This window comes from Colletotrichum paranaense (genome assembly GCF_030867605.1).
Source record: "Colletotrichum paranaense strain IMI 384185 chromosome Unknown Scaffold_4.1, whole genome shotgun sequence".
NCBI classification, from domain to species: domain Eukaryota; kingdom Fungi; phylum Ascomycota; class Sordariomycetes; order Glomerellales; family Glomerellaceae; genus Colletotrichum; species Colletotrichum paranaense.
The window spans coordinates 1,109,679-1,132,983 of NW_026848962.1; the positions used below are offsets into that span (position 1 = coordinate 1,109,679).

The following is a 23,305-nucleotide window of genomic DNA, read 5'->3' on the forward strand; positions in this document are numbered from 1 at the left end:
ACAACTCTGAGTTTGTTGGGAAGACAAATGAGATGAGCAGCAATCCACCACACTCTCAACTATCAATATCGCTAAGAGTCCTCGATATCTATCCCCTCTGTGATCTTCATGACCTTTCTAACGTCATCAAAGTTCACCGCTCTTCCGTCTTTCTTTGCCATGATACCAGCTGTCCTCACAATGTTCCGAATGCGCCGACCATTCACATTGATCCTTGACAGAGATCCAAATTCACTCTCTGACATGGTTGAGCTGTTCTTCTCCAGGAACGTCTGCCAAATTTTCAGACGAGAGGGTTCTTCTAAGGCGGGGTAGTTGATATTGAGATGGACACGGGAGTAGATGGCAGGGTCAAGGGACCGCTCGCGGTTCGTCGTCAGGAAGAGAAGAGACGGGTAGTACTCGAGTTCTTTCAAGAAGCCTGTACGGATTTTGGTCTCGGTCAGATGAGTACAAAGACGTAATGTCAGGGCTACTTACGGGACACCATCCTGTTTCGTTTGGTCGAAGCATCACTACGCTTCTCCAAGTACATGTCACACTCGTCAATCAGTAGAACGGCTCCCCAGCGAGCAGCAAGTTCAAATGCAGTTGTGAAGCTCATTGAACGATCAGGATCTCGGGGACGGGGACTCAAGGATCGGTTCCGGTCATCATAGCGTACTGGGACAGCGTCATTGTCGCGGTCGTCCTCATGGTAATCTCCTAACTCCATCTTGAATAGGGGAGCCTGTATCTTCTCGGCAACTATCACAATAGTCAGCTCCAGGTCTGATCTTTAGAGATCTCCGAAAGTATATGGAATCGTACCAGACTCGGCAGTGAGAGTCTTGCCGACACCTGGGTCCCCGGCAAGCAAGGCTACGAGCCCACCACCTATAGAATGTTAGCGATGTACCTCCAACACATCAACTATTAGTGACCTTCTACAACTTACCCTTTCCGTTTATGACATCATCGAATGCAACCTTGTCCTTGACTTGACTCTCAACGAAAGCCAGTATGAGATCCTTGTATCCTTCAGGCAGCACCAGACTCTCGAAGGGTTTCGTGTTCCATTCGATATCATGAATCCGGTCTACTTCAAAGCTCCCTATTCCGAAGGATTAGAAAATGTCAAAAGTCTAGCAGTGTAGTGTTCTATCAGATACTTACTCCAAGTCTTCTCCTTGAGATCAAATCCATCGACCTCGGGGTCCATGAGCTGTAAATGAAACTCTGTAAGGTGTTTCCTGGAATTCTCCTCAATATCCTCATCACGTAGCCCTGGAAGTTGTGTTAGACTGATATGGTATTGGTGTTCGTGGGGTATTTGCTTACTGAATTCCGGAGAGATGCTTCGGCGCCTTCGGACAGTCTCGATCACGACCGGGGATCTTCGTCTGGGCGCGACAGGTGGGTAGTACGGGGACACTCGTCGAGGCGCGGGGTGACGCATCGGTCGGCGACCGCCTCTCGGTCTCTCGTCCCACTCATCAATGTACTCTTCTAGAGGGATGTGTATGCCATTTGGGGGAGGGGAGTCCACTGGTGACTGATTGATGAGGTCGGTGTACTGGCTGAAAAGCGGCTGAAGTCTTTCTTTGCGTCCATCGTCGACGTAGGCTGAGAGATATACTCTTCTGTGACTGGGATCGATCATCACACGAAGCTCGGATTTAGGATCATCCCCCGCTGGATGGTATGCCTTGTAATGAGTACCAGCCAGACTCGCGTACTTGCGGCCTCTCCCTACCAGCTTTGCTTGCATTCCTGAGAAGTCGCGGAGATACTTGGCGGGAAAAGCAGGTAGGCTTTCGATTGAGCGAGTCCCTAGGAAATTGTCAATCGGGATGTCCTCGTGAACCGTACCGAACTGCATGGCTGGGAAACCCCAGGCGATGTAGGAGAGACTCAGGTCGATCGCGATGTCTCTCGAGGAGCATGACCGAAGGACGTAGAAGCGGTCGTGACTATCATCAGCCGAGTATATCAGCTCTCCGGGCGCGAACAAGATCCAGAGGTAGTTGAATGTGATGACTCCGTGGCTGACGAGTTCCTTGTTAACTGCAAATGCCCCTGCTAGTTCACGCTTGACCAATCCCCTCAGAATGACCAAGATCTTCTTCACGATTTCGTCCTTCTCCTCTGCGACAGCTTTCTCGAAGCGCTCCCAGCGCCAGAAGAACTGGTGGAAGGGTGCCAAAAATGTGAGATATTTCACTCGTTGCACGATGTTGTCGTAAGGCTTGAAGACGTCGATCAAAACTTTTCGAGTGGCCGCATGTCGAATCTCGATTGAGTGAATGGAAATGATTGTGCCAGTACGGCCGGCATTCACTCGACGTCGGATGACCAGGGGGCTGCCGCTTTCATCCTCATCGTCTTTATCGACTTCCGTTAGATCAACGCCGTGGGGACATTCGTCCATCCAGTTGATGCAACATTGGCATTTCTTCGGGCCCTCGTAGAGATCTTGTATGATCTCCTTGCGGTCCTCCTGGCTGATTTGAACGTCTTCCTCGATGCGAATAGCATCAGCTAAGCGTTCGATGACCGAGAAGTCCTCATCACCCTTCAACGCCTCGTTAATAATAGACTCAGCAGACATCCTGACTCGACGACTGATCCTGCAATGGGTTCAACAAAGGTCTGAAGTCTCGGTATCTGAAGAGTAGACACACTGAAAATGACGAGGGTCAACGGGGGCATAGTTGACTCGCTGGAAGTGCCGAGATGGGGCAAGATAAAATACACCAAAACCTCCAGAGGCCATCTCCGTGTCACCTCAAACCGGCTGTTGCCTGTCAGCGTTGACTCGACTGGCCGCCAAACTTTCTCAAGTTGTAGGGCTGTGAGACGCTATCCAGGCAGAACATGCAGACATTCGGACATGGCCAGCCAATTATTCTTGATGGGGAGGTTGTACCCCACGAAAATGTGCAGATGAATAAGCACTAGTCCTTGACTACATACCACTAGACCGGGTTTCATCAAGGCAGATTTCGAGGCTGACATGTATGTCCGATTCACAGCATGTCATGCGGGGTCCTTTTCAATTGGGTCTATGGAATTGAATTGATGCAGATTTGTTTCATCTATGAGAAAGTTCCGCATAGCATGATTGACTTTACTCTGCAATCAGTTCCCCTCCTCCCAAGATTACCCCAGACTTGAATTTGCGTGGAACAATGAGGCCGCATTGGAGTATACCAACTTTCCCTGAGTTCGTTGGTAGACTTGGTTGTAGATATAGTCCCTCGACCAGATACCGCATGATTCTTTCAGTGTTGCTCGGCCGAAGCAGCATCAAGTTCCTTTTTCTCCAAGTCATCCGACTTGGAGAATCCTCCACCAGGCGAGGCGCGGTTCAGCACTGCACTCAAGCCGATTTCGTTGTTGATCTCTTCCATCCTCTCGAAATCCGCAGCGGCGGTGCCTTCAGAGCCAAACACCAGGTCCTACGTTCAAGGTCAGCTAATGTCGATGGTTGTCCAAGAGATTGGTAGTTCCGAGGCGAAAAGGGTACTATGGTTTGTAATGTAGACATACCATTTCTTCCAAAGAAAGACGCTTCGTCTCCGGGACTATGAACCAGATGAATGCGGCGCCAAGGTAGGTCAATAGGCCGAACAAGATGTATGTGCCATAGTTGATGCTTGTCAGCATGTCTGGGGTGACTTGTCCAACAATGAAGTTGTTCCTAGATATTGTCAGCGCCTGGTGGGTTTGCCTGCTTTGGGTCGTGATCTCAAACTCACATCCAGTTGCTGGAAGCTCCGAGAGATACGCCATATGGCCGAGTGCTCAGAGGCCAAACTTCAGCGATGATAATCCATGCACAAGGACCCCAAGAGTCTAGAATTTGTTCATTAGTATTCTCTTCTAGCAGAAGGTGTAGAAGGACTCACATCCAAAGTGGACCACAAACAGCCAAACCATACACACCGCGGCCCAACTAAAGTACATTAGTCAGTACACCTATTCATCTAATGTCAACTGATGGTAGACAACGTACCCAGCAGCTGGTTGCTGATCAAATCTATCGATGTTCTTGGCAAGAATGACAGCAATGATGAGATGGCAGGTTCCCATGCCGATAGCACCAATGCTGAGGACAGGCTTTCGGCCGACGCGATCAATCCATAACACGGCAGGAATGGTTGCAATGAACATGACCACACCAACGACACCGGTGGCAAGCAAGCTTGTGGTTGTTTGACTCAGGCCCAATTGACTGAAGATCTGAGGAGCATAGTAGAGGACCTGGTTGTTCTGTCAACTAAAATTGTCGCAAACAAGATCTCGTTAGTAGGACCTACAGCGTTGATACCTGTCCATTGTTGAAAAAACTGGAATTTGTCAGAGATCCTTCCTTTCTGAGTTGATGTGAAATGAGGATTGTGCACATGGTCGGACTCACCATAGTCACAGTTGCGACGATTACTCGCTTAAACATGGCCTTGGTCTGGAAAAGAGCCTTGATGGCGACGAACTGCAACTTGAAAATGTTCCAAGCGGTCTGCTCCTTCAGATGGGGGAAGAGCTCGGCTGTGCTTCGTTTCTCGAATAGCGACTGAGCTTTGATCTCGAGGAACTCCAACTCGATGAGCTCGTGGTTCTCAGGGAGGTCTCGGAGATCAGCGAGGATCTTCCTGGCTTCCTGCTCCCGACCGTGATGAATGAGCCAACGCGGGGAGAATGGCATCCAGATCATTCCCACAAAGAGGATGATAGCGGGACCCAATTGCAGGCAGATCGGAACAAGCCACGCGGCATCTGACTGTGTGTCTTCGGTGGTGCCGCCGATGTAGTTGCACCCGCTGTGAAAGGTCATGTCGGTCAGAACGTTCGCAGAATGAACATAAAATTTCAAATCAAGTGAGGGGCATACTAGTCCTGCTACTGGTTAGATATATTGACGGAGATGATGAGTTCGAAAGGGCAAGGGCTTACAATCCAAAAGCTGATCATGATGCCAAAAGTGATAGCCAGCTGCTGTAGAGCTACAAGAGCACCTCTAACCTCACTGTTGGAAAGCTTACGTTAGACAAGCTCAGGAGAAACAACATGATAGTGTATTTCACTTACGGTGGTGCGCATTCTGAATTGTAAAGTGGGACAATCATAGAAAGACTTCCGACACCCATACCGCTGTTCTTCACGTTAGCGCTGCTCGTCCCGTCGGTAACGAAGGTCAGCAGAAGATTACTTACGTGACGAATCTTCCTCCAAGAATTGCCTCGTGGCCACCAGAAATAGAAGAAATTTGGACAATAACACCGAGCATGAAAACACCGGTCGCAATGAGCACACCGTATTTACGGGAGCAAACTTCAGCAATGAAGCCGGATAAGATAGCACCGACCCAGGCGCCAAGCTCGAGAATTGATGTCAGCCAGCCTTTTTGGGTTGGGTTCTTTGTGTATCCGTCCATATCTGAGCGGAAAGCATGTGTAAGCTGGTCTCAATCCTCAATGATTGCGAACACATCTAGGAGGAAAGGGTTGGGAGATCTTACGCTTGTCGAACGACGGCATAGCGAGAATACCGGAGAACATGCCCTAATCGTGGGTAAGTAACTCATATCTACCACGTTTCTGTGATTCCAAAACCCAATTGACAGAGTTTCCTCACCTGGTTATAGCCGTACAAGACACCGCCAATGCAGGCGAAGGCAGCGATGCGGGCGACTTTCCAATTCTTGACAAGAGCCCTTGCACCACTAGCTCCCATCAATGCCTGACGTCTTTGTAGCGCGGCATCATAAGCCGCGTTGCCAGATGAGTGGCCTCCCATGATCGCCAATATGCTTTTCTTCTTGCACGTGATAAGGCACAAAAATTTGGGGTTGATGCCGTTCTGCCCACGTTGTCGCTGAGAAAAGTGAACGTCTTAGGTTGCAGTCAATTGGAGTGGTAGAGCTGGATCTGTGGTTCGATGGGACTGTCGCCTCTTTATTGTTCTGTGAGGGAACACGGAGGCACAGCTGCAGGGTGTGAGCATTGCAGCATCTGATACGATGATCTTTCTCGTTCCTTCATGGCGGGTTTTCAGGCAGGTAGCCCATGCTACCACCAGTAGGAGCGCAAACCAACGCAAATACCAAAACTCTCGGCAGTGAAAGCCATGTTCTCATTGAGCTTGATTGCCTGTCGTATAAAACAGCTCTCGGTCAAATGTGAAAATACGCCGAGCCTGGACACCCTGCACGATACCCCGCGTGAGAATGGCCATGAGACGACAAATCCTAGGCTCCTAGCACGATTAAATCATCAAAGCCGGCAATAGCAATTTAGCCTAAAGGCGTTGAGGGTGTAACCGTCTTTTGCCAGTCTGGGGGGAGATGCCGGCGCTAATCCCCGGCGCCGACCCGCGTGGGGATTGGACGGATGCGTTGACCTTACGTTGCGGTGACAAGGGTTCGCTCACACGCTTTCATCTTACAGGTTGGATGGCCCCAATCCATTCTGCCCCATTTACCGGCCGAATCCCGTACGGTTTTGACCTTCTGGGGTACAGCAGCTCGCGTCTGAATGAGACCGATATGCGCCGTGCTTGACCATCTCTGGGAACCTATTGATTAGCGAGACATCGCACAGGACGAAGACGTTGCTTCGGCTCTCGCATAGCGGGCTGAAAAACCGGCCTCCCTTACAGACTCGGAAGAGCTTCGATGTTGACTTTCAGCTCAATAGTCTAGATTCTTACATGTGTAAATTACATTGACGGAATTTTCATAGCTTAGCAGATACACACGCAGATATCGTCGCCTTATCTCGCTATGTTGCACTGAATCCATTGCTAACTGAAGTATTGCTCTTAGCGTTTCGGCCAGCTGTCGGTGGATTCCTACGAGTCTTGCATATGGGCTTGCCCGGTGTAGCTACGGGAGTTGTAGACCGACCAGTCTTTTATTGGTTCAAAGTACCTTGCTGCTCACTGCTGAACTTCAAGCTTTCGACACCAGCTCTGGTTCCCTGCCGAAAAACAGGCCGAACAGTCGATCGCACAAACTGGTGGATCTTCCTTTGACGGGTGCATCGCGGCGCAATTCTCCAGATCGACGCGGATCATCTCCAACAGGCTCTTTAATCCAGTCGCCCGGAATCTGGGTGATAAAGTCGTACCAATAGTCGCCGAATAAGCGGTACCCCTGGTTGGTAGGATGAATACCATCTCTCAGTGCGTTCATTGGAAAGCTCGAGAAGTCGACAGTGAGAACGTGTTTACCGGCGCTTTGTCGGGATTGAACAACATCATGAATCACCGCGTTGAATAGAGCAATATTGCCCATCTGGACTGGATCATAGCAGCCAATGATCTTGGCGACAAGGACTGTGGCATCTGGGCAGGTCTGCACGACCTGGTCGATCAAGTGGCCTAGACGGTCTGCCGTGGCGTGAGGTTCGCTGCCTTCTCTAGCAACGTCTGGATTCGGGTTCATGTCGTTCGTTCCAGCATGAATGAGGACGATATTAGGTCTCTGGGCCAAAGAAGGTCCGATATTATCTGACATGAACTTGATAGTCATGCCATTCCACGCTGCCTAGTGAGTCGGACGACTCGTTAACTGAGGAATTCGCAGGAGTGCACTATTCAACGTACATAATACCCTTCACGCATCGTGCCGTGCATGGTTTCCGTCCCAGCAAAAACGACTCTATCCTCTTGTGGATTCGTTAGTATGGTATTTCTTGATTCGTAGAAGAGGACTGACCCACTTGACAGGTCTTCTCGGAGCTTAAGTCTGTAGCCGTTGCCATCGCCTCCCTCTATGTCACTGAGAAACCCCACTGTGATGGAGTCGCCAACCCCAAGGATCCGGAGGGTGGTTCCTGGCTTGACCCCTTGGCCGGGCCGTATCCCTTTGAATTTGAGTGGCGCATGAGATGCCATCGCGGCTTAGATCGTAGATTACCCTTTGACTACTTTGACGATGATTTGACGCTTGATATCGTGAGCGGGGACTTGACGTTAGACCTGTACCGTGATGAACTGCTGCAGCTAAATTGATGAGCTCGTTGGTGATGTGTGCACGGCCAACATCAAGATCTGTGACGTTGGTTTCAGACGGAGCCCCTCAACAGCTGAGGCTCGACCCAAGGAATGCAACAACAAAGCCAAGAACATGAATGCGGAGTACGTTTTTCCTTTCCGAATATTTCTCAGCGAACCTTAACATTTGCCAAGGACTTCGATTATATGATGCCGACAGAATTCCAATCAACCCCGCCCGCTTCATATGATGATGCCTGGTCCTACTACAGTTGTTTTGAGGCACTCACTGAGGGGCATTGGTTTAACTGGGCTCTCAGTTAATGCCAATTCTTCAAACAGTTTGAATCAAGGACTTCGTCATATCGGATCACTGCCTGATGATAGCGGCACATCATCACATGGGGAGCGGACATGAAGTAATAGTAAAATGTTGCTGGATTCAGCTCATAGGACTCGTCTAGCTGAAAGTGTGAACATAAAACTGAACAAGCCTAGTGCAGCTTCGATTGCCAGCTCTATTGATAGACGAACAATCACAAAATTTCGGGCGTGCCGTTCAGGAGCGTGGCTGTCCTTGTTTCTGGCGGGACCCCCACATGGTGGTTAACCGTCGTATTTGATACGAATAATCGCGTTCAAAAATCGTATTGCTATGCGCTTCGCACTGCCACTGTGGATCGCCCCTAAATCCTTACGTCTACTCTCGAGCTATGGTCTGTAAATGTTGGAAGAAATAAATAGCCCTCATTAACTTTTTTCTCGCCTTGTATGTAATTGTAACATCAGCATTGTATGTGATTGAACCGGTCTTGTATTTTTCTATTGTCTGCTCACGTTGGCAATTCGCCCCATTCCCACGCTCTTTAACTAATAACGACCAAGACCCTCGGCATATAGATTAGCATCACGACGAAAGGCTTTCAGACAATGGTGAACGAGCTCGACGGACCTGGCCCCTTCGGACCCGTTGTTAACGGAACACAAATCGTGTTCTATCATTACCGTCCGAATGGAGGGGCAGGATGGGCGTTCCTCGTCATTTTTGCGCTCGGTGCACTGGCTCATCTTGGCAACATGTTCTGGCTCAGAGCATGGCATTTCATACCTTTTATAGTAGGTGGCATTGGTAGGTCTTGCACGTACTACGAAACTCTATACCCTATTACCTGCCGTGACTAATCCAGGAATAATAGGAGAAGCGTTTGGATACTACGGACGTGCAAAAGCTCACGAGAACCCCATTGTGGCTGGGCCCTACATCTTACAAAATCTCTTGATTCTTGGATCTCCGCCGCTTTTCGCCGCAACGATCTACATGAGTCTCGGCCGCATCATGATCGCTCTCGACCTCCGGCGCCACGCTTTCGTGAGCCCACGTCTCACGGCCTTCTTCTATGTCCTCATTGACGTCGGCTGTTTTGTTACTCAGGTCTTTGGCGCCGTCATGCCAGCCTCTGGTACGGAAGAGGGCATCAGGATGGGTAAGACCCTGATCATGTCCGGTCTTGCGGCCCAACTCGGCGTTATCACCCTATTTGTGCTTTCTTGCTGGCACTCTCACGCCTGTGCTCGACGCGAGGCAAACGACTTGAACGCGACAAAAGCGGGAATCGAATGGAGGAAGTACTACCTGATGACGTACGGCATTGCCTCTCTCATGTTTCTGAGAAGTTTGATCAGGGGAATTGAGTATTTTCAAGGCGAGAATGGGTACATCATGAGCCATGAGATCTTCTTATACCTCTTTGATGCCGTTCCTATGGTCACGATTATGGGGATGTATCTTTGGATTCACCCTGGGAGGTTGGTTCGCGATGTTGGCCGGGTCAAAAGTTACACTTGGCCTGATGAGGCCAATATCATGCTTGAGAGACGATAAAGTCTCATTTTGAGATCCCTCGGTAGCCTGTACGAGACGCATTTCTCATAGTACTGTATGTTGATTTCCGGCACCACATCATGCACATAGAGCGGTACAATAGACAACTTTCATTTGTTTGAAGCAGATATTCGCATCAGAGAACCAAACTCAAAACCCCAGCCCTGCCATCACTGCACGAGGGAACTTGTCCGATTTCGATCAATGGTCATTGCGCTCTAACCACTTCTCGCAAGCCTTGTAAATCTTGTCGAAAGACTCGCAATGCTGCACAACACGTTGATAATGTTCCTCTCCAGCTCTCTTGACAAAGTACAGAAATCCAACAAAAACGAAGTCCGTGTAAGACACTGAATTGGGTGTCGTTAGCGGTCGTGTCGATGGAATCCCAGTGGAAAAGTCGAGAGTGCATGCATACCCTTGTCACCGAGGAAGTACGGGCCATCGGTCTTGTCCAGAAGCTTCGCGAGGCCCTCCAGTGGCTCTTTGGCATTCGCCCAGGCTTCATCCCCTCCCTTGGTCTTCTCAAGCTCATCCAGTGAGACCCCAAACATCTCCGCCCTAGTTCGATGAAAGTACTCCGCGCTATACTCGCCCAACATTTTACGGGGGACATTGGGCAAAAGGACAGCAACAAGAGCTCCGAAAGTCTTGCTCAGAAGATCGTACATCGGCTGGAGCACCTCCGAATCGATGTAGAGCGGCGGCTCAGGGTAGTCCGCTTCAATGCGCTTAATGATCTTGGCGCTGTTCATGATGTATGTACCATCAGGGAGCTGCACAGTGGGACACGTGTAAGGCTTGATCTGGTCTGGGTCACCTTCCAAGCCGGTTGGCTTGAGCCTAGGCTCGATATCGGGATACTCGAGCCATTCCGTTTTATAGTCAATGCCCTTGTAGTTGAGGGTCAGTCGAGCTATATGCAGAATTACGTCAGTCGAAATGTCCAGCGTTTACCCTGGTTGAGTAAGGCTACCCACTCTTCCAAGGATTCAAAGACCAACAGGCCCCGTTCCGATCGGGAATATCGAACAAGATGAGCTTTTCGGGCATAGTGACTTCGATGTTGCGATCTCTGCGACCGATGGTGGGATTTGAGGAGAGTTTGTTCGGGGATAAGTGGTTTTATGTAAGTTAACTCAAGTGAGTGGGGTAAGAGTAAGCATGAGGGGAATAGAGGAACAAGGAGCTTGGCAAGGGTTCATCGGACTGATCTCATTCATTACAAATCGACCGCCCGGAGAGGATCCGCGGCGGACAGTGGGGTTCCGGCGCTAGCTGCTTACTGCGTCGGTGTTCATTGACCAGACTTTTACGGTTATTCCAGCCGTAAACATGGTGAATGCGGTATTTTGGCAAGTTTCGCATCGTAACTAGTTCTAAAGGATCCAAAGATCGAGAAATTGACTGTAGGACGCAATTTGAACATGGATTCCATAATCTTGATTTCTGCATCACTGGGGATGCCTGACGAGATTATGAATTTCTTTACCTGCCGAGGCCGGACAAAATTACGTAGTCCGAGTTCCGAGCAGCGGAAGAACAGTTCAAGCGGGCTAGACCTACTTCACGCTGGGAGAGGTACAGTGCGTTGAGTTCAAATCAATTTTCTATTCCTACTGATCGAGCAACCTATAAGTTGCAACTGTCTCCAATGGTCAATACTCTCTCTTACTCTTTCTTATACCATGGCTTGTCACCAGAGCTTGCATCGCTACGGAGCGTTTGTAGAATAAGCTCGACTTCATCATCAGCAGCTTCAAGGATATGTTCGGGGGGAAATTGCGGTTTCCATCCAAGTTGAGCACCGTGCTTGGCTGTGAAGGTACACCTAGGTTCAAATAGCCAACGTTAGCTCTGATAAACAGACTGCTGGTCCATGATCATGCACTTTACACAACTTGGGATTCACTCACTTTCCAGCCAATCTCATTTGTACGAGAGAGCTCTCCGTGCCTAGCCCGTGAGCCATCTTGCCAAGGGCCGTTTCGTCTGCGGGAACGACACGTTCATCTGTAATGACGTTCCGGACCTTGAGTGCCTTGGCCATCGCCTCATACAGGTCATCCCAGGTAACACTACCGGAAGCTGCGAGATAGTAGCCGTTCTTCCCGTATTCTGGCTTTTCTCCGTTCAAAATTGAGCGCAGAATTTGAAGGTAAAGGGACGTGTTATCAATTACGTGGCAGACAGGCCAAGTCTCAAGATGGGGTAAGCTTTTGTCAACATTTCTGAGGAGATATTCATCACTTACTGGGCGACCAGGTGTGACTGAGTAAACTTGACCAGCCGCACTAGCGGCTTTGACAATGTCGACGGTTTGGATGGAAATAGGATTGCCAAATCCTTCTCCCCTTCCATCTGTATCATGAAGTCAGAGGGGAAACAATTGACAGGGTGATTTCATGGGATACAAGGCTTACAGACTATGCAGGGAGCAAATACATAAGACTTCACACCGTTGGCTTGTGCTAGGTCAATAACTCGGGTATTCGTCTCAACAGGCTTGAGTACATCGTACAATTAGCATGGCTTGACGATAACCGAGGGCCATACTGCGAACTAACTTTTTGCATGAGAGAAATGGGAGGTTCTTGAGCTTTCTGGATTTCATATAGCCTGGGGTCAGTGTCCAAGAGCGAACTATCCGTGGGGGCACCTGCAAGACCCGAAAAGATCTTGGCTCCCGATGTCTAGAGAAGCAAAACCACGTGTTAGCCGATTTCCACTGAATTGCGAGCGGGGCCATTGACGGGGTGTACACACGTGAAGCAAGTGAACGTCTAGACCCGTCTGAGACTTCACTTCGCCCAAAGCTTTGATGAAGTTTTCTTGGCCCACAGATTCGAAAGCATCAATCAAGTAAAAGACAATAGTGATACGGTTCTGTATCACTACATTTCGGACTGCCTGCTCATCTCGAGGAGAAAAAGTAAGAGGTTCGGCCCCGTATTGCTTTACTTGCTCCCGCTGTGCGTCTGTTCGAACGAGTGCGAACAGCTTATCGTAGCCCGTGAGGCTGGCGCTTGCCCAACGAGCAAGTAAAGTTCCCCCGAGGTAGCCTGACGCACCCGTGATAAGGATATTATGAGATTCAGTCATGGTAAGGATTGGTTTTGTTTATCGTTGATGGAATGCCAAAGCGAAAGTGAGATAAACCTAGGCGTAGTCCGGTCTCATTCTTGTAAAATTGTGGCCAGGATCTTTCCTGCTTGCCAAGGTTCTCGACCGGTACGAGTTACAGGACTCACTTCTGTTTTGATATTGGGAGTTGACGGATAATCCGAGGGGCTCACTAAATGATCATAGAGATTAATAACTTGGTTCATGGCATTGATCTCAGACAAGCAGCCACCGTGGATTTCGTCATTTGTAAGCACTTCTCTCGGGGCATATCGTGCTAACGGAACGTCATGGGCTTAGTAAATTCGACAAAGTGCAGTGTCCGAGCCATGGGGAATTATACGGATATAGCTGTCACGCACGGGACGGCCCTTCTATGCTGACTCAACCCCACCCTGAGATTCATTGTTGAGTGCGTACTGCACTCAATTAGTAAGTTTTCAGTGACATAAACTCTGTTCAACTACACTATCGTCTTTTCAATTACAAATTCACGAGTTCCGCGAGCCCCATATCAAATCAACTCTTAGTCAAGACATTGCAGTAAATCGACCGGGACGTGGACCGCAACGTTCTGCAAGTGCTGCCAAGTGTGGGACGCGGTGGTCTTGTGTCGCTGTCATTGGGTCGAAAGACACTCGCTTCTGCTTGTAGGGCTTCGAATGTCCCACAAGCAACCCACCACTCGAGGTTTAGGATCATAATCAAACCGCGAGTCCGCCAACATCATCGAGAAGCATCTCAATATCCCCGATGGCACAATTGGCTAGCGCGTCAGACTGTTAATCTGGAGGTTGGTGGTTCGAGCCCACCTCGGGGAGATACGATGGTTAGAATCCATTAACTCATTGAGGTTTCATTTTTGCAATTTTTGGCACATCAGGTTCCACACGATATGGGCCGTCTGGTACGCAGATCACGGCGGAAACACTCCAAACACTCTTGCTTTATCATTTCTACGTTTTGAATATGTATGAGAATGCTAAGTTGTGGCCCTCGGAGTATGGTCACAAACGAAGGTATTCTGCCATGCAACATTTTCCGGCGCAGCTGTTATCTGATCCTGAAAGTCGACATGCCCGAGTTCTTACACCGCTCCCCAAAGAATTGTTCCATCTTGACGCGAAACGCTTAGCAGCCGACGTAGATGGCGTTGGCGAAGACTGTGACATGAGAGTGGTAAGCACGTGCAACGCGAAAAGAGAGAGCGAGAGAGACTTACGGGCGTAGGTGTCGGCGTGGTTCAGGTTCTGGGCAGCGGTCAAGCTCTGGACACAGCTGTAACCGTAGCAGGAGCTCTGGTCGGTGGTGCCCTTGATCTGGGTCAAGTGGGTGACCTCGTGGAGCTGACGGAGATCGAGTTAGTGATTGAGCCAGTAGTAACTTACATCCTGGAGCAAAACTTACGGCAGTGGTGGCACGGTCCTGAGCGTGGCAGGTGCTGGAGAGAGCGGTAAGGCTGTTGAAGAAGTAGGGGCCTGTGGCGCGGGGAGTTTCGTCAGATGAGTCACCAAAAACGATATGCCGTTTCTTGTCGTGAGGGCAGCGGTACTTACAGTTGACCATGTAGGAAGCGGAGGGAAGAGTGTAGGCGATGACACCGGAAGAGCAAGCAGGGTAGATATCGGTGCAGTACTGCTTGGAGACACCAGAGGTGGTGCTGCCGCACTCGGTGGCGACCTTGGCAAAGACGCCAGCGACGGTAGTACGGGTAGCGGTGGAAGAGGACTTGAAGTACTCGACCATCTTGGCAGCGGCGCCAGTGGAGGCGGCGGAGGAAGCAGCGGCAGCGAGGGCACGGCAGTTGGAGAGAGCGGTGGTGGTAGCGGTGCGCTGGGTGCCGGTGCAGTCGGACTGGACGACGGTGCGCTTGACGTTCTCGCGGAAGTCGCGGCGGACCTTGGAGGCGGCGGCGCCGTCAACCTCGACGCTCAGGACGTTTGAGCTGAAGGAGGCGGTGCTGGTGATGTCGTTGCTGCCGACCTCGGCGATGGAGAGAGCGCCCTTGGCGGCGACATCAACCTTGCCGCCGACGCTGAGGTCGTGGACTTCACCGTAGTTCCACTCGACAGAGACGGTCTCGCCGGCGGAGATGACCTGGAAGGCATCCTCGGGAAGGCCGTTGGTGCCGAGACGAAGGCGGATACCGTCGAACTCGACCTTGTCGGCTATTGATGAGGTTTGTTAGTGGCCAAGATTGGATCATTGTAATATTCATAAGAATGCACTTACAGCCAGCAAAGACCTCAGCCTTCTCGACAGCGAGCTTGTCGAGAATGGAACCAGCCTTCAGGACCTTGAGGTCAGAGGCACCGGTGTTGGTGATGCTTGCCTTGATGGCGGTGTTGCCAGTGGACTCGATCTTGACATCGAGGGGGCTGTCGCGCTTGTTGAGATCGACGACAACGGCGCTGGCAACAGCAGCGAAGCAGGAGAGGCCGGTGAGGAACTTCATGGTGAAGGTTGGACAAAGAAGGCGAGGAAGGTAATGCTGGGTTGATCTTGCCGATGCTGGTGAGGGATGAGGAGCAGGAGGTTGGCCATCAAGGTCCTCACGAGGAGTTTATATACTCGAATGAAGCCATATTCAACTGCTAGTCAAGTATCATCCCTCATTCAACCATGGCTTGCTGATAAGCTTTCCTTCCGTGTTCCGCCTCCAATGGCCTTGATCATCATTGACAAGCGCTTTCCGGTGTCTGCCAAGCCGGGAGGAGCGACAGATTGGGAATGTGATAAAGAAGGTGGCTACATTCTCTTTCGTCGATATGAGGGGCTAAGCGAGTCTAACGCAGCGAGGTCGCCGGAGGTTAGCGAGGATAGGAAGGCAAAAGAAGGAACGAGGGCGAGTTTGCAGGACCCGACGACGATGTGGGATGCCAAGAAAGCCAAGATGGCCAAGATGGCAACTCTATCGACCTTGCCGCATGTCCCCATGCTTGAGCTGGATCGGTGGGTAAAGAGAAACGGTCGAAGTCTTGTCTGAATGCGAAGCAATCTGGGGAAGGACGTTCCATTAAAGCTCTTGGCATGTCGCCGCATCCGGAGCTCACTCCACAACTCCTGTCGCCAGAGACCGCGCTAGGGACGTGAGTTCAAGCTTGAATCAAACAACCATAACGGCAACTAGCTTTTCCTAGTCTCGGTATCTAATCGAGGCAGCTTGATGCCTACATACAGTCTTTATTTGACCGGGAGACTCGGGGAGGCGGCGAACGCCGGCGGGTAAGTGGCCCCTTGTCTTTGCTCGAGACTAAAGTGAGATAGGCATCTAGAACCGGTCAGTCTTTGAGACTCAATATACTCATGGCAATGGTAGACGAGCCTCTTACCAGCTTGGGAAGGAGGTAAACTCTTAGTGAATGTGGTGGAAGGCTCCCCGGCGCTTATTTGTATTTTTGCAAGCGTTTCGACGATAAGTATGAGGTCAGTACTTGACCGTCCTGCTGAACATGAACTGCATGGTATGCGAAATCGTGAACACCCGCGTATGGCAGGGGCAAAAGCGGCTCATCCAGTCAGCCGACCAATCCCGACTTGTGTCTGTTCGTATTCCTCCCGGAAAAGTCGACGGATATGTGCCTTGATAGAGATATCGCACCAGGGGTCGAGACAGGGCTGGAGGCGGGAAGCTTATGTGGTCGATCGATGGCCCGTAGGATGCCATTCTCTGCGGGGTAAAGGAAGCGGATCAAACAGACCATTTGGGACCTTATTATTTACATTCCTATTCGGGGATCGCGAGCTTTCCAAGCTGTTGAAAGACTTGACACCCAAAGCTCAGAGCCTTTCCTCTTTTCACCCGTATTGATCATCATTTCGAAGGCTACAAAGTGTTGGGCGATTTCCCGTTGTACGGCACCCGGCACTTTTTGGCGGCTGGGCGCGCAGAAAAAGCACCGCCGTTGGCAATCTACTTGACGCGTTCTACGACGACCTTCCTATTCCGATGCTATGTACCGGGTCTAGACTGAACCCTGCGGTAGTTCGGGCTCTGAGGTTACAATGGAGACTTGGGGGAGCCCTAGTGCACTGAACATTCTGTGGCACGAGTAATCATCCCATCACGCAGTTCTGTATCCGTAATTGCATTTCAATGCCGACCATCGGCGTGGAGAAGGCTTGGCATACTGGTACCACGTCCACAGCGGAAAGGGTGCGAAGTTTCTGGGTTTGAACAACGAAGCAAATTACTTATCTCTCGGGCTGCTGTTCCTGCGAGATGACAAAAGTCCTAGCTCGCCATAACCAATTGGAAGTAGTGAGATGGGCCGAGACTACAAAAGGGGCGGAACCGAGGCTTTCTGGGTGTTTCAACACCTTCCTGAGATGAACATGCCTGCTTACTTCTTTGGCTCGAAGGCGCGCTATGGCGAAACCAGCCACTCCGCCTGCTGTCTATAGGAAGAGTCTTTCTCGTTGGGCAACATTTACAACGACTACAGTTGTTCTCTTCGCATGGTGTGGTGGTGTAAAATAGCTCTCAATGGCTCTGGAAACTTGTCTAAGCACCTAGTCAATGCTTCAGTTCATCGATGACAACATCCGTGTAACTCATTGCGCGTGCACATAGTTCTCTTCCTACATCGATTTTACAGATTGCATGGACGAGATGCAGTCGCTCTAATTTGAGAGCCTCTCGGCTTGGCTCCCTCCCTTCTGCACGTTTAAGCATTCGCCAAGTTGCCAAGACAAAGTGGCAGCTGGTCATGGCGTGCTCAACGGTCGCTTAGGACACTATTCCTATACAGGAAGGCCATAGCAATACGTGTACTCCGTATGTTTTGAGCGGTTACCGTCAGCCCATGATCGGATTAGAAGGAGACTCGAATCCATCTAGCTAGAACAAGGTGGTGTGCCTTCTCAGCCGATGAAATATGTAAATGGATGATAAGGCCTAGCCCGTCTGGTTCTAGGATAAACATTATTCCTTTCGATATCTGGTGTGCATACCAGAATGCATCTACTTTCGGGAGGATGTATGAGAATAATCTAGAAGCGGAAGCTACTCTGTCACTCTTGATAGCACTCGAAAGGATCATGACGTCCGTGGCATCCCACCATGCTACACGTATCCAGCAAGTTATCCATGTCAAGCTCCAAGTGAGCATAAACCGGAGAGCCGTCCTCATTCGGCATCAGTCTCAAGTACGTGGCGACAAGCTCGCGCTTCTCGAGATCCCACTTACCTGACATCCAAACCCACCTCGACCCAGACGGTATGAACCCATTGGCATCCATCCCTCTTTCCTCCAACATCACCACGCCAGACTTGCCAATGACGAGGGCTTTCCCATCCCAGGCGCTTTCCCTCCATGCCATGGTGTTGAGGAGGTGGACAGCTTGCATTCTCAGCTCGTGATTGCGACACTTGGCGACGATGGTGGCGAGCGGAGTTGTGAGGCCTTCTGAGAAGGTGAAGCCGACCTTTGAGATCGGTCCTGGGTCACGCATGTACGTCACAATCCTGTTCAAGAGGTCCCTGAAGTCGGCCTCAAATGCGTCGTAGCACATATCAGTCCGGTCAAGACCGCAACTGATGACGATGTGGATTAAGAGCCGATGGATTTGTATCTTTCGTAGAGCTCGTCTTGCGTTGTCCTCAAGAGAAGGGTCTTTGAGGTATACTTCTAGGACGGAATCCCACATTCGTATGTATGATAGGAACGTAGCTTGCTCCAACGCAGCCTGTGTAATATTGCGCTGCTTGTATCGAAGCTGGTCGTGCAGACAGCGCATGATGTGTACGACTGCGCGAGTAAAGAATTGACCCCAGAAGACTTCGAGCTTGGCAACTACTGTAACACCTGGTTCAGGCAGCTCGAGGATCGGAGTGCCGTTCATCATTGGCATCGCAGTGCGGTGGGAGTTGAAGAAGTGGGTGAAGCCGCTCATGAGGGAGAGGCATGGCAAGAGGTGCTCAATATCCTCCATCTCATCGTCCCGCACGCCTCTCCGCAGTTGGGTAGCCACGGACTGTGAAGGTTTCGTCGAGGTGGCTCCATTTTCATTTGCACGACGTGGCGGACGCTGCGTAAGCGAGATTTTGTTCTCTAGAAGACGCATCCCGGTGCCAGTCAGAGTGTCGACATTGTTCATGTTGCCTTGGATGAACTCGAACCCAACGAGCAATAGAGTCATGATTATGACTGATCGTGGTGATGTCGAGGATGGGTCCTGAATTCGCTGTCTGTATATCGAAACCGCTCTGACGTGATGAAGTAAAGCCGACCTATGATGGTGGTTGAGAAGCCCACCAGATGGCGCCATCTTGGTACCCCAAGGGCGAAGTGCTGATGGCATGGCATCCAGCTGGTCCTTCGACATCTCCTCAACCATCTGGGCTTGAGATATAGCACCGATAGCCAAGAGAGACTCTTGAACGCATGGGTCTTGGGAGCTCTCCTGTAAGACGATTCTAGACCAAGCATCAGAATGGCCAGACCCCCAAAGGTCACGCACAAGCCGGTGTCGGAAGAGATCGTAGTAGTAAACATCCTCCTGGTTGACCCGCAAAGTCGAGGGGCAAAGCGGCGGTGGCAAGGGTACCCGCACCGCTAATTCTTGATCGGAGGCGACCGGACCCGACTCGTTCGGCCGCGGAAGAAGCTGCCGGCTCGCTTGTGCTTCCTGGGCTGCGACGGCCAACCTTCGCTGCTCGGCGCTCCTCTTAGAATCGGCGTCCTCTTTGGTGTATCCGTCGCATTCCACGTCGGCTTTCTCGCATCGGAAACACGTGGGCTTGCGTTCATCACACTTGACCCGACGGATCTTGCAGGTGATGCAACCTGATCGCACCTTGGGACGACTAGCACGTTTCCTTCTTAGATGGGAAGCGTCGCCAGTGCCGTTGATTGAGAGCTCCAGGTCTTGATTGGTAGGATGGATGGTGCTAGGGTGCGGGAGCAACGGGAGGATGCGGCTCTGTCGAGCTCCTTCGATGTAAGCTGAAGCTTGATGCCCCTGTGGCATGGCTTGGGTAAACGACAGGTTGTTCATGATTGGATTAGGCTATTGGTCTCTAATCTTTGATGTGTCGTTCCAATATCGTAGATTACGGCGAGAGCCTCGTATTTGTGAGAAGTTCGCTGGACACAGAGATCAACTTCTTTTCAACGGCTGACGCTATGTCTTCCCAGACGGGCGGCCTCGACCTTCGACCTTCTAGTCATGCAAGCTGACTGAAAACTGGTCAAAAGCGGATTTGCGTAATGATGCTTGACCCTAGAAAAGGGATGCCTAGATGTCAGGTGCTAAGTCCGTCGAGGGCTGACGGAAATCCCCGGCGGCATCAAGTATGACCGTCTCTTGGCCCTGCGCTGCGGTCTCTGAGCACCCTGTCAACTTTAGTGCCAAGGAAGGTTTTCATTGGACGACAGAGGACCGAGCCAATCATAAGAGGCAGCTCGTATCCTTCAAGCTACGTAGATAATTGGACAGGCGAGGTTTACTCAGCACTTTACAAAGCCGTGTTGGAGTCTTGGACAATATTTAGATCAGAGGTCCGCCAAACACGCGCGGGTGCATGATCACCATTTTTGTATGGTACTCGAGTCAATTTTTCAGATTTGGGTCGATTACGCCCGACACAGTGCATAAGGCGAGCGTCAAAAGTCCCACGGCGGAGTGGCGTTTTTTGCGTGGAGATAGCTGCGGACTCATCACTCGGCATAGGGTACGAGTAAGGAGGTACTCAAGACAATTCAGCGCAAGAGACGGACAAGCGGGTGAAATGAGACATGATGAGTAAAGCCGTAGACTTGACAGTGACGTCATATTATATATCATGGCTCAGCTTACACATTGGTCAATGTTGCACAAGTAGAGGAATTTTGGACTGCTTACCACATTGACGTTACTTGGTCGATGTGGAAGCTTTTCTCACTCAAGAAGAACAGGTCGGCGGCTTATGTGAACTATAGATTTTGAACGGAAATTCGTTCATAAGCTAGCCACAGGTGTACTGATACCAGACTAGAAAATTAACCAATACATCTGCTTCGCACCCTAACCTGTTCTGACAGAATCATCATGTTCAAATAGTAAACTCACATTTCAGTCAAATTAGTAACCTTTGCAGTACGACAAATTTACCGTTGCTGCGAAGTTAGGATACTTTTTTGTGAGCATTCCGACGACCACTCGGTATGAACAAAGGCTTCAATTGAGAAATTTGGCCGGCTGGAGTCTGAGTAGCAAATGTACATGTAAACTTTGCAGCCCCGAATTTATTAATTGTAAGGTAAGTACATGTAGGTCAATATGGTTGACTAAACATCATGTCCACATCCAAGATGCCTCTCCCCTAGAGCCTCCAACTCTTCAATCTGGATCATATCGGGCTCAAGGCTTCTCGATTGCAGATGGGTGAGCATCGTTGCGTTGACCGGGGTCTTGGGGATAAGTGATGTTCCGTTCAATGACAAAACCGTAAGCATGTGAGCAGCAGCCTGTAGTAATCTTAGCAATACGACCTTATTTCAAATTTCTACACCTATTTACACGGAGACAGGAGAAGGAAAAAACGCAGGGGAACTTACCCTCGCATTGATAGTAATGGTGTTGGGGTCAGGATTCTCAATAGTGTCACACGCCTGGTGATAGCATGGATCCTGAGCGACCGCGGTACCTGTGTGCAAAAATCCAAACGGCTTGCCGAGAATCTGCCAGAAAGAGGCATAATCACTTCCGTTGGTCAAGACGGCTGGTGTGACCTCGAGACCTTGGCTCTGGTAGTACGCCTCGTAGATGTGCTCGACAACATCCGATCCGGCGGGACCGGCGCTTCCGTGGGTGCTTCCGTCAGTATCGGCCACACCAAAGAAGCCCTTGGCCACCATGTCGAAGTTCAGGTAGACAAGAAGGTCATCGACGTCGGACGCGGGCAGGTTGGAGCAGTAAAACTTGGATCCGAGGAGGCCATTTTCCTCAGCACCCCACCAGGCGAAGCGGACCTTGTTCTTCGTTCGGTACTGCGTCATGGCAAGGAAGAGCTCGAGAAGCAAGCTGGTACCAGAGCCTGTGAAGATATTAGAAACTGCTCTCCTTGTTATCACGGTGTGAAGATGACATACCATCATCGTTGATGCCTGGTCCGGCTTGGACACTGTCCAAGTGAGCCCCGAGCTATGATACGTGTTAGCTTCGAATATTAGACATTGCTTAGCCTCATACCCACCATGATAACATTGTGTGGGTCACCTTCTTCGGTCTCAACGAAGATATTCTGGGTGATACGCTCCTCAACGATTTGAGTTTGCTGGAAGTGTGCCTCAACAGTTTCGCCAGCATCCAGGCGCTCCTTGATCTTCAACCCGTCCGCGAGATTGATGAAACCGGCCGGCACAAAGCCCTCGGGATCGGGGGCACTAAGAGATCCAGCCGTCGCATTGGTGGTAATGTCGTGATAGACAATGACAGCAGCGGCGCCAGCGGCAGCAGCAGGGCGGACTCTTCCAGCAAGAGTGCCGCCAGTAGGGCATCTGAATCTCTGCACGAGCACGATCTTGTCCTGGACATTCAAACCCTCGTAGTTGGCAGCATCGCAGGCGGCGGCGCCATCGGGACCAAGAACAATTTCTGCTGTGATACCTTCTGCGCTCGTGGAGGGAGAGTATGTCAAGCCAAAGACGTAAATCGACTCGCCATCAATGTTGAAGTCGATCGAGGTGACCTGACCAAAGGTGGCAGGAAAGTCTTGTTTCCATGCCCTCGTGGCTGGGATTGCGGAGATGCGATCCCACACGTAGTCGACCGATGCGGCATAACCCGGGAGACCGAAGGCGCGGTTTCCACCGTTGGCGAAGGCGATTTCGTTGAGAGCTTCCAGGTTGGCCATCAAGCTGTTTCGCAATATTTGTCAGCCAATTGCGCCAATTGACCCTGCAGGACTGTCGAGGGGGATGGCTGATTCTTACTTCTCAGTGGTGAGATCAGCTTGGAGCTTTTCCGAGTCAATCTTGGGCCGACATGTCGTGTTCGTTGCCGCGGTGCTGGTGACCAGCGACAGTAAAGTCGCGGTCGACTTGGAGAACTTCATAGCTGCAGTGGGTCGGATCTTGGGACAGCAAAGGCTAAACCACACGAAACGAAATCCACCAACTCAGACCGGCGAGACCTCCCTTTTATTTGCGCAGCATTCATTTCCGCCATAGACCTGTTTTGCCATGTGTTAGTGTTGCGGTCAAACGCGGCGCAACCAGAGTGCCACTGCAGAGCAGCAAAAAAAAAAAAAAAAAACACAATAGTTTGCATGCCCATCCCGGGCCGCCGAGACTTCGGCGCCCAATCGGCCGCCGTCAGTTGGGGCAAACGCACGAACCG

At 50.7% G+C, this 23,305-nt stretch overlaps 10 protein-coding genes across 10 annotated transcripts; 2 read left to right on the plus strand and 8 right to left on the minus strand.

The window, feature by feature from the left end:
* Positions 1 to 71: 71 nt before the first annotated feature.
* CPAR01_05347 (uncharacterized protein) lies at positions 72 to 2,590 on the minus strand (the record flags this gene model as incomplete). Its single annotated transcript, XM_060489626.1, has 6 exons — positions 72 to 421; positions 481 to 747; positions 811 to 876; positions 938 to 1,093; positions 1,156 to 1,266; positions 1,321 to 2,590. 6 exons carry the CDS (start codon positions 2,588 to 2,590, stop codon positions 72 to 74), a joined length of 2,220 nt encoding a protein of 739 aa, XP_060351092.1.
* A 673-nt stretch (positions 2,591 to 3,263) lies between these two features.
* On the minus strand, positions 3,264 to 5,778 carry CPAR01_05348 (uncharacterized protein; the record flags this gene model as incomplete). Its single annotated transcript, XM_060489627.1, has 13 exons — positions 3,264 to 3,440; positions 3,532 to 3,682; positions 3,741 to 3,837; positions 3,891 to 3,937; positions 3,998 to 4,254; positions 4,302 to 4,331; positions 4,403 to 4,802; positions 4,874 to 4,881; positions 4,936 to 5,008; positions 5,071 to 5,133; positions 5,196 to 5,418; positions 5,501 to 5,543; positions 5,617 to 5,778. The coding sequence occupies 13 exons, from the start codon at positions 5,776 to 5,778 to the stop codon at positions 3,264 to 3,266; spliced, it is 1,731 nt and encodes a 576-aa protein (XP_060351093.1).
* Positions 5,779 to 6,931: 1,153 nt separating this feature from the next.
* On the minus strand, positions 6,932 to 7,878 carry CPAR01_05349 (GDSL-like Lipase/Acylhydrolase; the record flags this gene model as incomplete). The annotated part of the gene is made up of 2 exons (XM_060489628.1): positions 6,932 to 7,528; positions 7,588 to 7,878. 2 exons carry the CDS (start codon positions 7,876 to 7,878, stop codon positions 6,932 to 6,934), a joined length of 888 nt encoding a protein of 295 aa, XP_060351094.1.
* Positions 7,879 to 8,907: 1,029 nt separating this feature from the next.
* On the plus strand, positions 8,908 to 9,859 carry CPAR01_05350 (RTM1; the record flags this gene model as incomplete). Its single annotated transcript, XM_060489629.1, has 2 exons — positions 8,908 to 9,106; positions 9,165 to 9,859. 2 exons carry the CDS (start codon positions 8,908 to 8,910, stop codon positions 9,857 to 9,859), a joined length of 894 nt encoding a protein of 297 aa, XP_060351095.1.
* A 201-nt stretch (positions 9,860 to 10,060) lies between these two features.
* On the minus strand, positions 10,061 to 10,912 carry CPAR01_05351 (uncharacterized protein; the record flags this gene model as incomplete). The annotated part of the gene is made up of 3 exons (XM_060489630.1): positions 10,061 to 10,209; positions 10,278 to 10,775; positions 10,840 to 10,912. 3 exons carry the CDS (start codon positions 10,910 to 10,912, stop codon positions 10,061 to 10,063), a joined length of 720 nt encoding a protein of 239 aa, XP_060351096.1.
* A 618-nt stretch (positions 10,913 to 11,530) lies between these two features.
* On the minus strand, positions 11,531 to 12,961 carry CPAR01_05352 (uncharacterized protein; the record flags this gene model as incomplete). Its single annotated transcript, XM_060489631.1, has 6 exons — positions 11,531 to 11,690; positions 11,776 to 12,059; positions 12,114 to 12,220; positions 12,283 to 12,364; positions 12,427 to 12,552; positions 12,626 to 12,961. The coding sequence occupies 6 exons, from the start codon at positions 12,959 to 12,961 to the stop codon at positions 11,531 to 11,533; spliced, it is 1,095 nt and encodes a 364-aa protein (XP_060351097.1).
* Positions 12,962 to 14,113: 1,152 nt separating this feature from the next.
* Positions 14,114 to 15,437, minus strand: CPAR01_05353 (metalloproteinase; the record flags this gene model as incomplete). The annotated part of the gene is made up of 4 exons (XM_060489632.1): positions 14,114 to 14,145; positions 14,205 to 14,328; positions 14,390 to 15,150; positions 15,215 to 15,437. The coding sequence occupies 4 exons, from the start codon at positions 15,435 to 15,437 to the stop codon at positions 14,114 to 14,116; spliced, it is 1,140 nt and encodes a 379-aa protein (XP_060351098.1).
* A 120-nt stretch (positions 15,438 to 15,557) lies between these two features.
* CPAR01_05354 (uncharacterized protein) lies at positions 15,558 to 15,968 on the plus strand (the record flags this gene model as incomplete). Its single annotated transcript, XM_060489633.1, has 1 exon — positions 15,558 to 15,968. One exon carries the CDS (start codon positions 15,558 to 15,560, stop codon positions 15,966 to 15,968), a length of 411 nt encoding a protein of 136 aa, XP_060351099.1.
* A 2,027-nt stretch (positions 15,969 to 17,995) lies between these two features.
* On the minus strand, positions 17,996 to 19,981 carry CPAR01_05355 (uncharacterized protein; the record flags this gene model as incomplete). The annotated part of the gene is made up of 1 exon (XM_060489634.1): positions 17,996 to 19,981. One exon carries the CDS (start codon positions 19,979 to 19,981, stop codon positions 17,996 to 17,998), a length of 1,986 nt encoding a protein of 661 aa, XP_060351100.1.
* A 1,271-nt stretch (positions 19,982 to 21,252) lies between these two features.
* Positions 21,253 to 23,021, minus strand: CPAR01_05356 (peptidase family M28; the record flags this gene model as incomplete). Its single annotated transcript, XM_060489635.1, has 5 exons — positions 21,253 to 21,432; positions 21,523 to 22,001; positions 22,057 to 22,108; positions 22,161 to 22,824; positions 22,900 to 23,021. The coding sequence occupies 5 exons, from the start codon at positions 23,019 to 23,021 to the stop codon at positions 21,253 to 21,255; spliced, it is 1,497 nt and encodes a 498-aa protein (XP_060351101.1).
* Between the last annotated feature and the right edge of the window lie 284 nt (positions 23,022 to 23,305).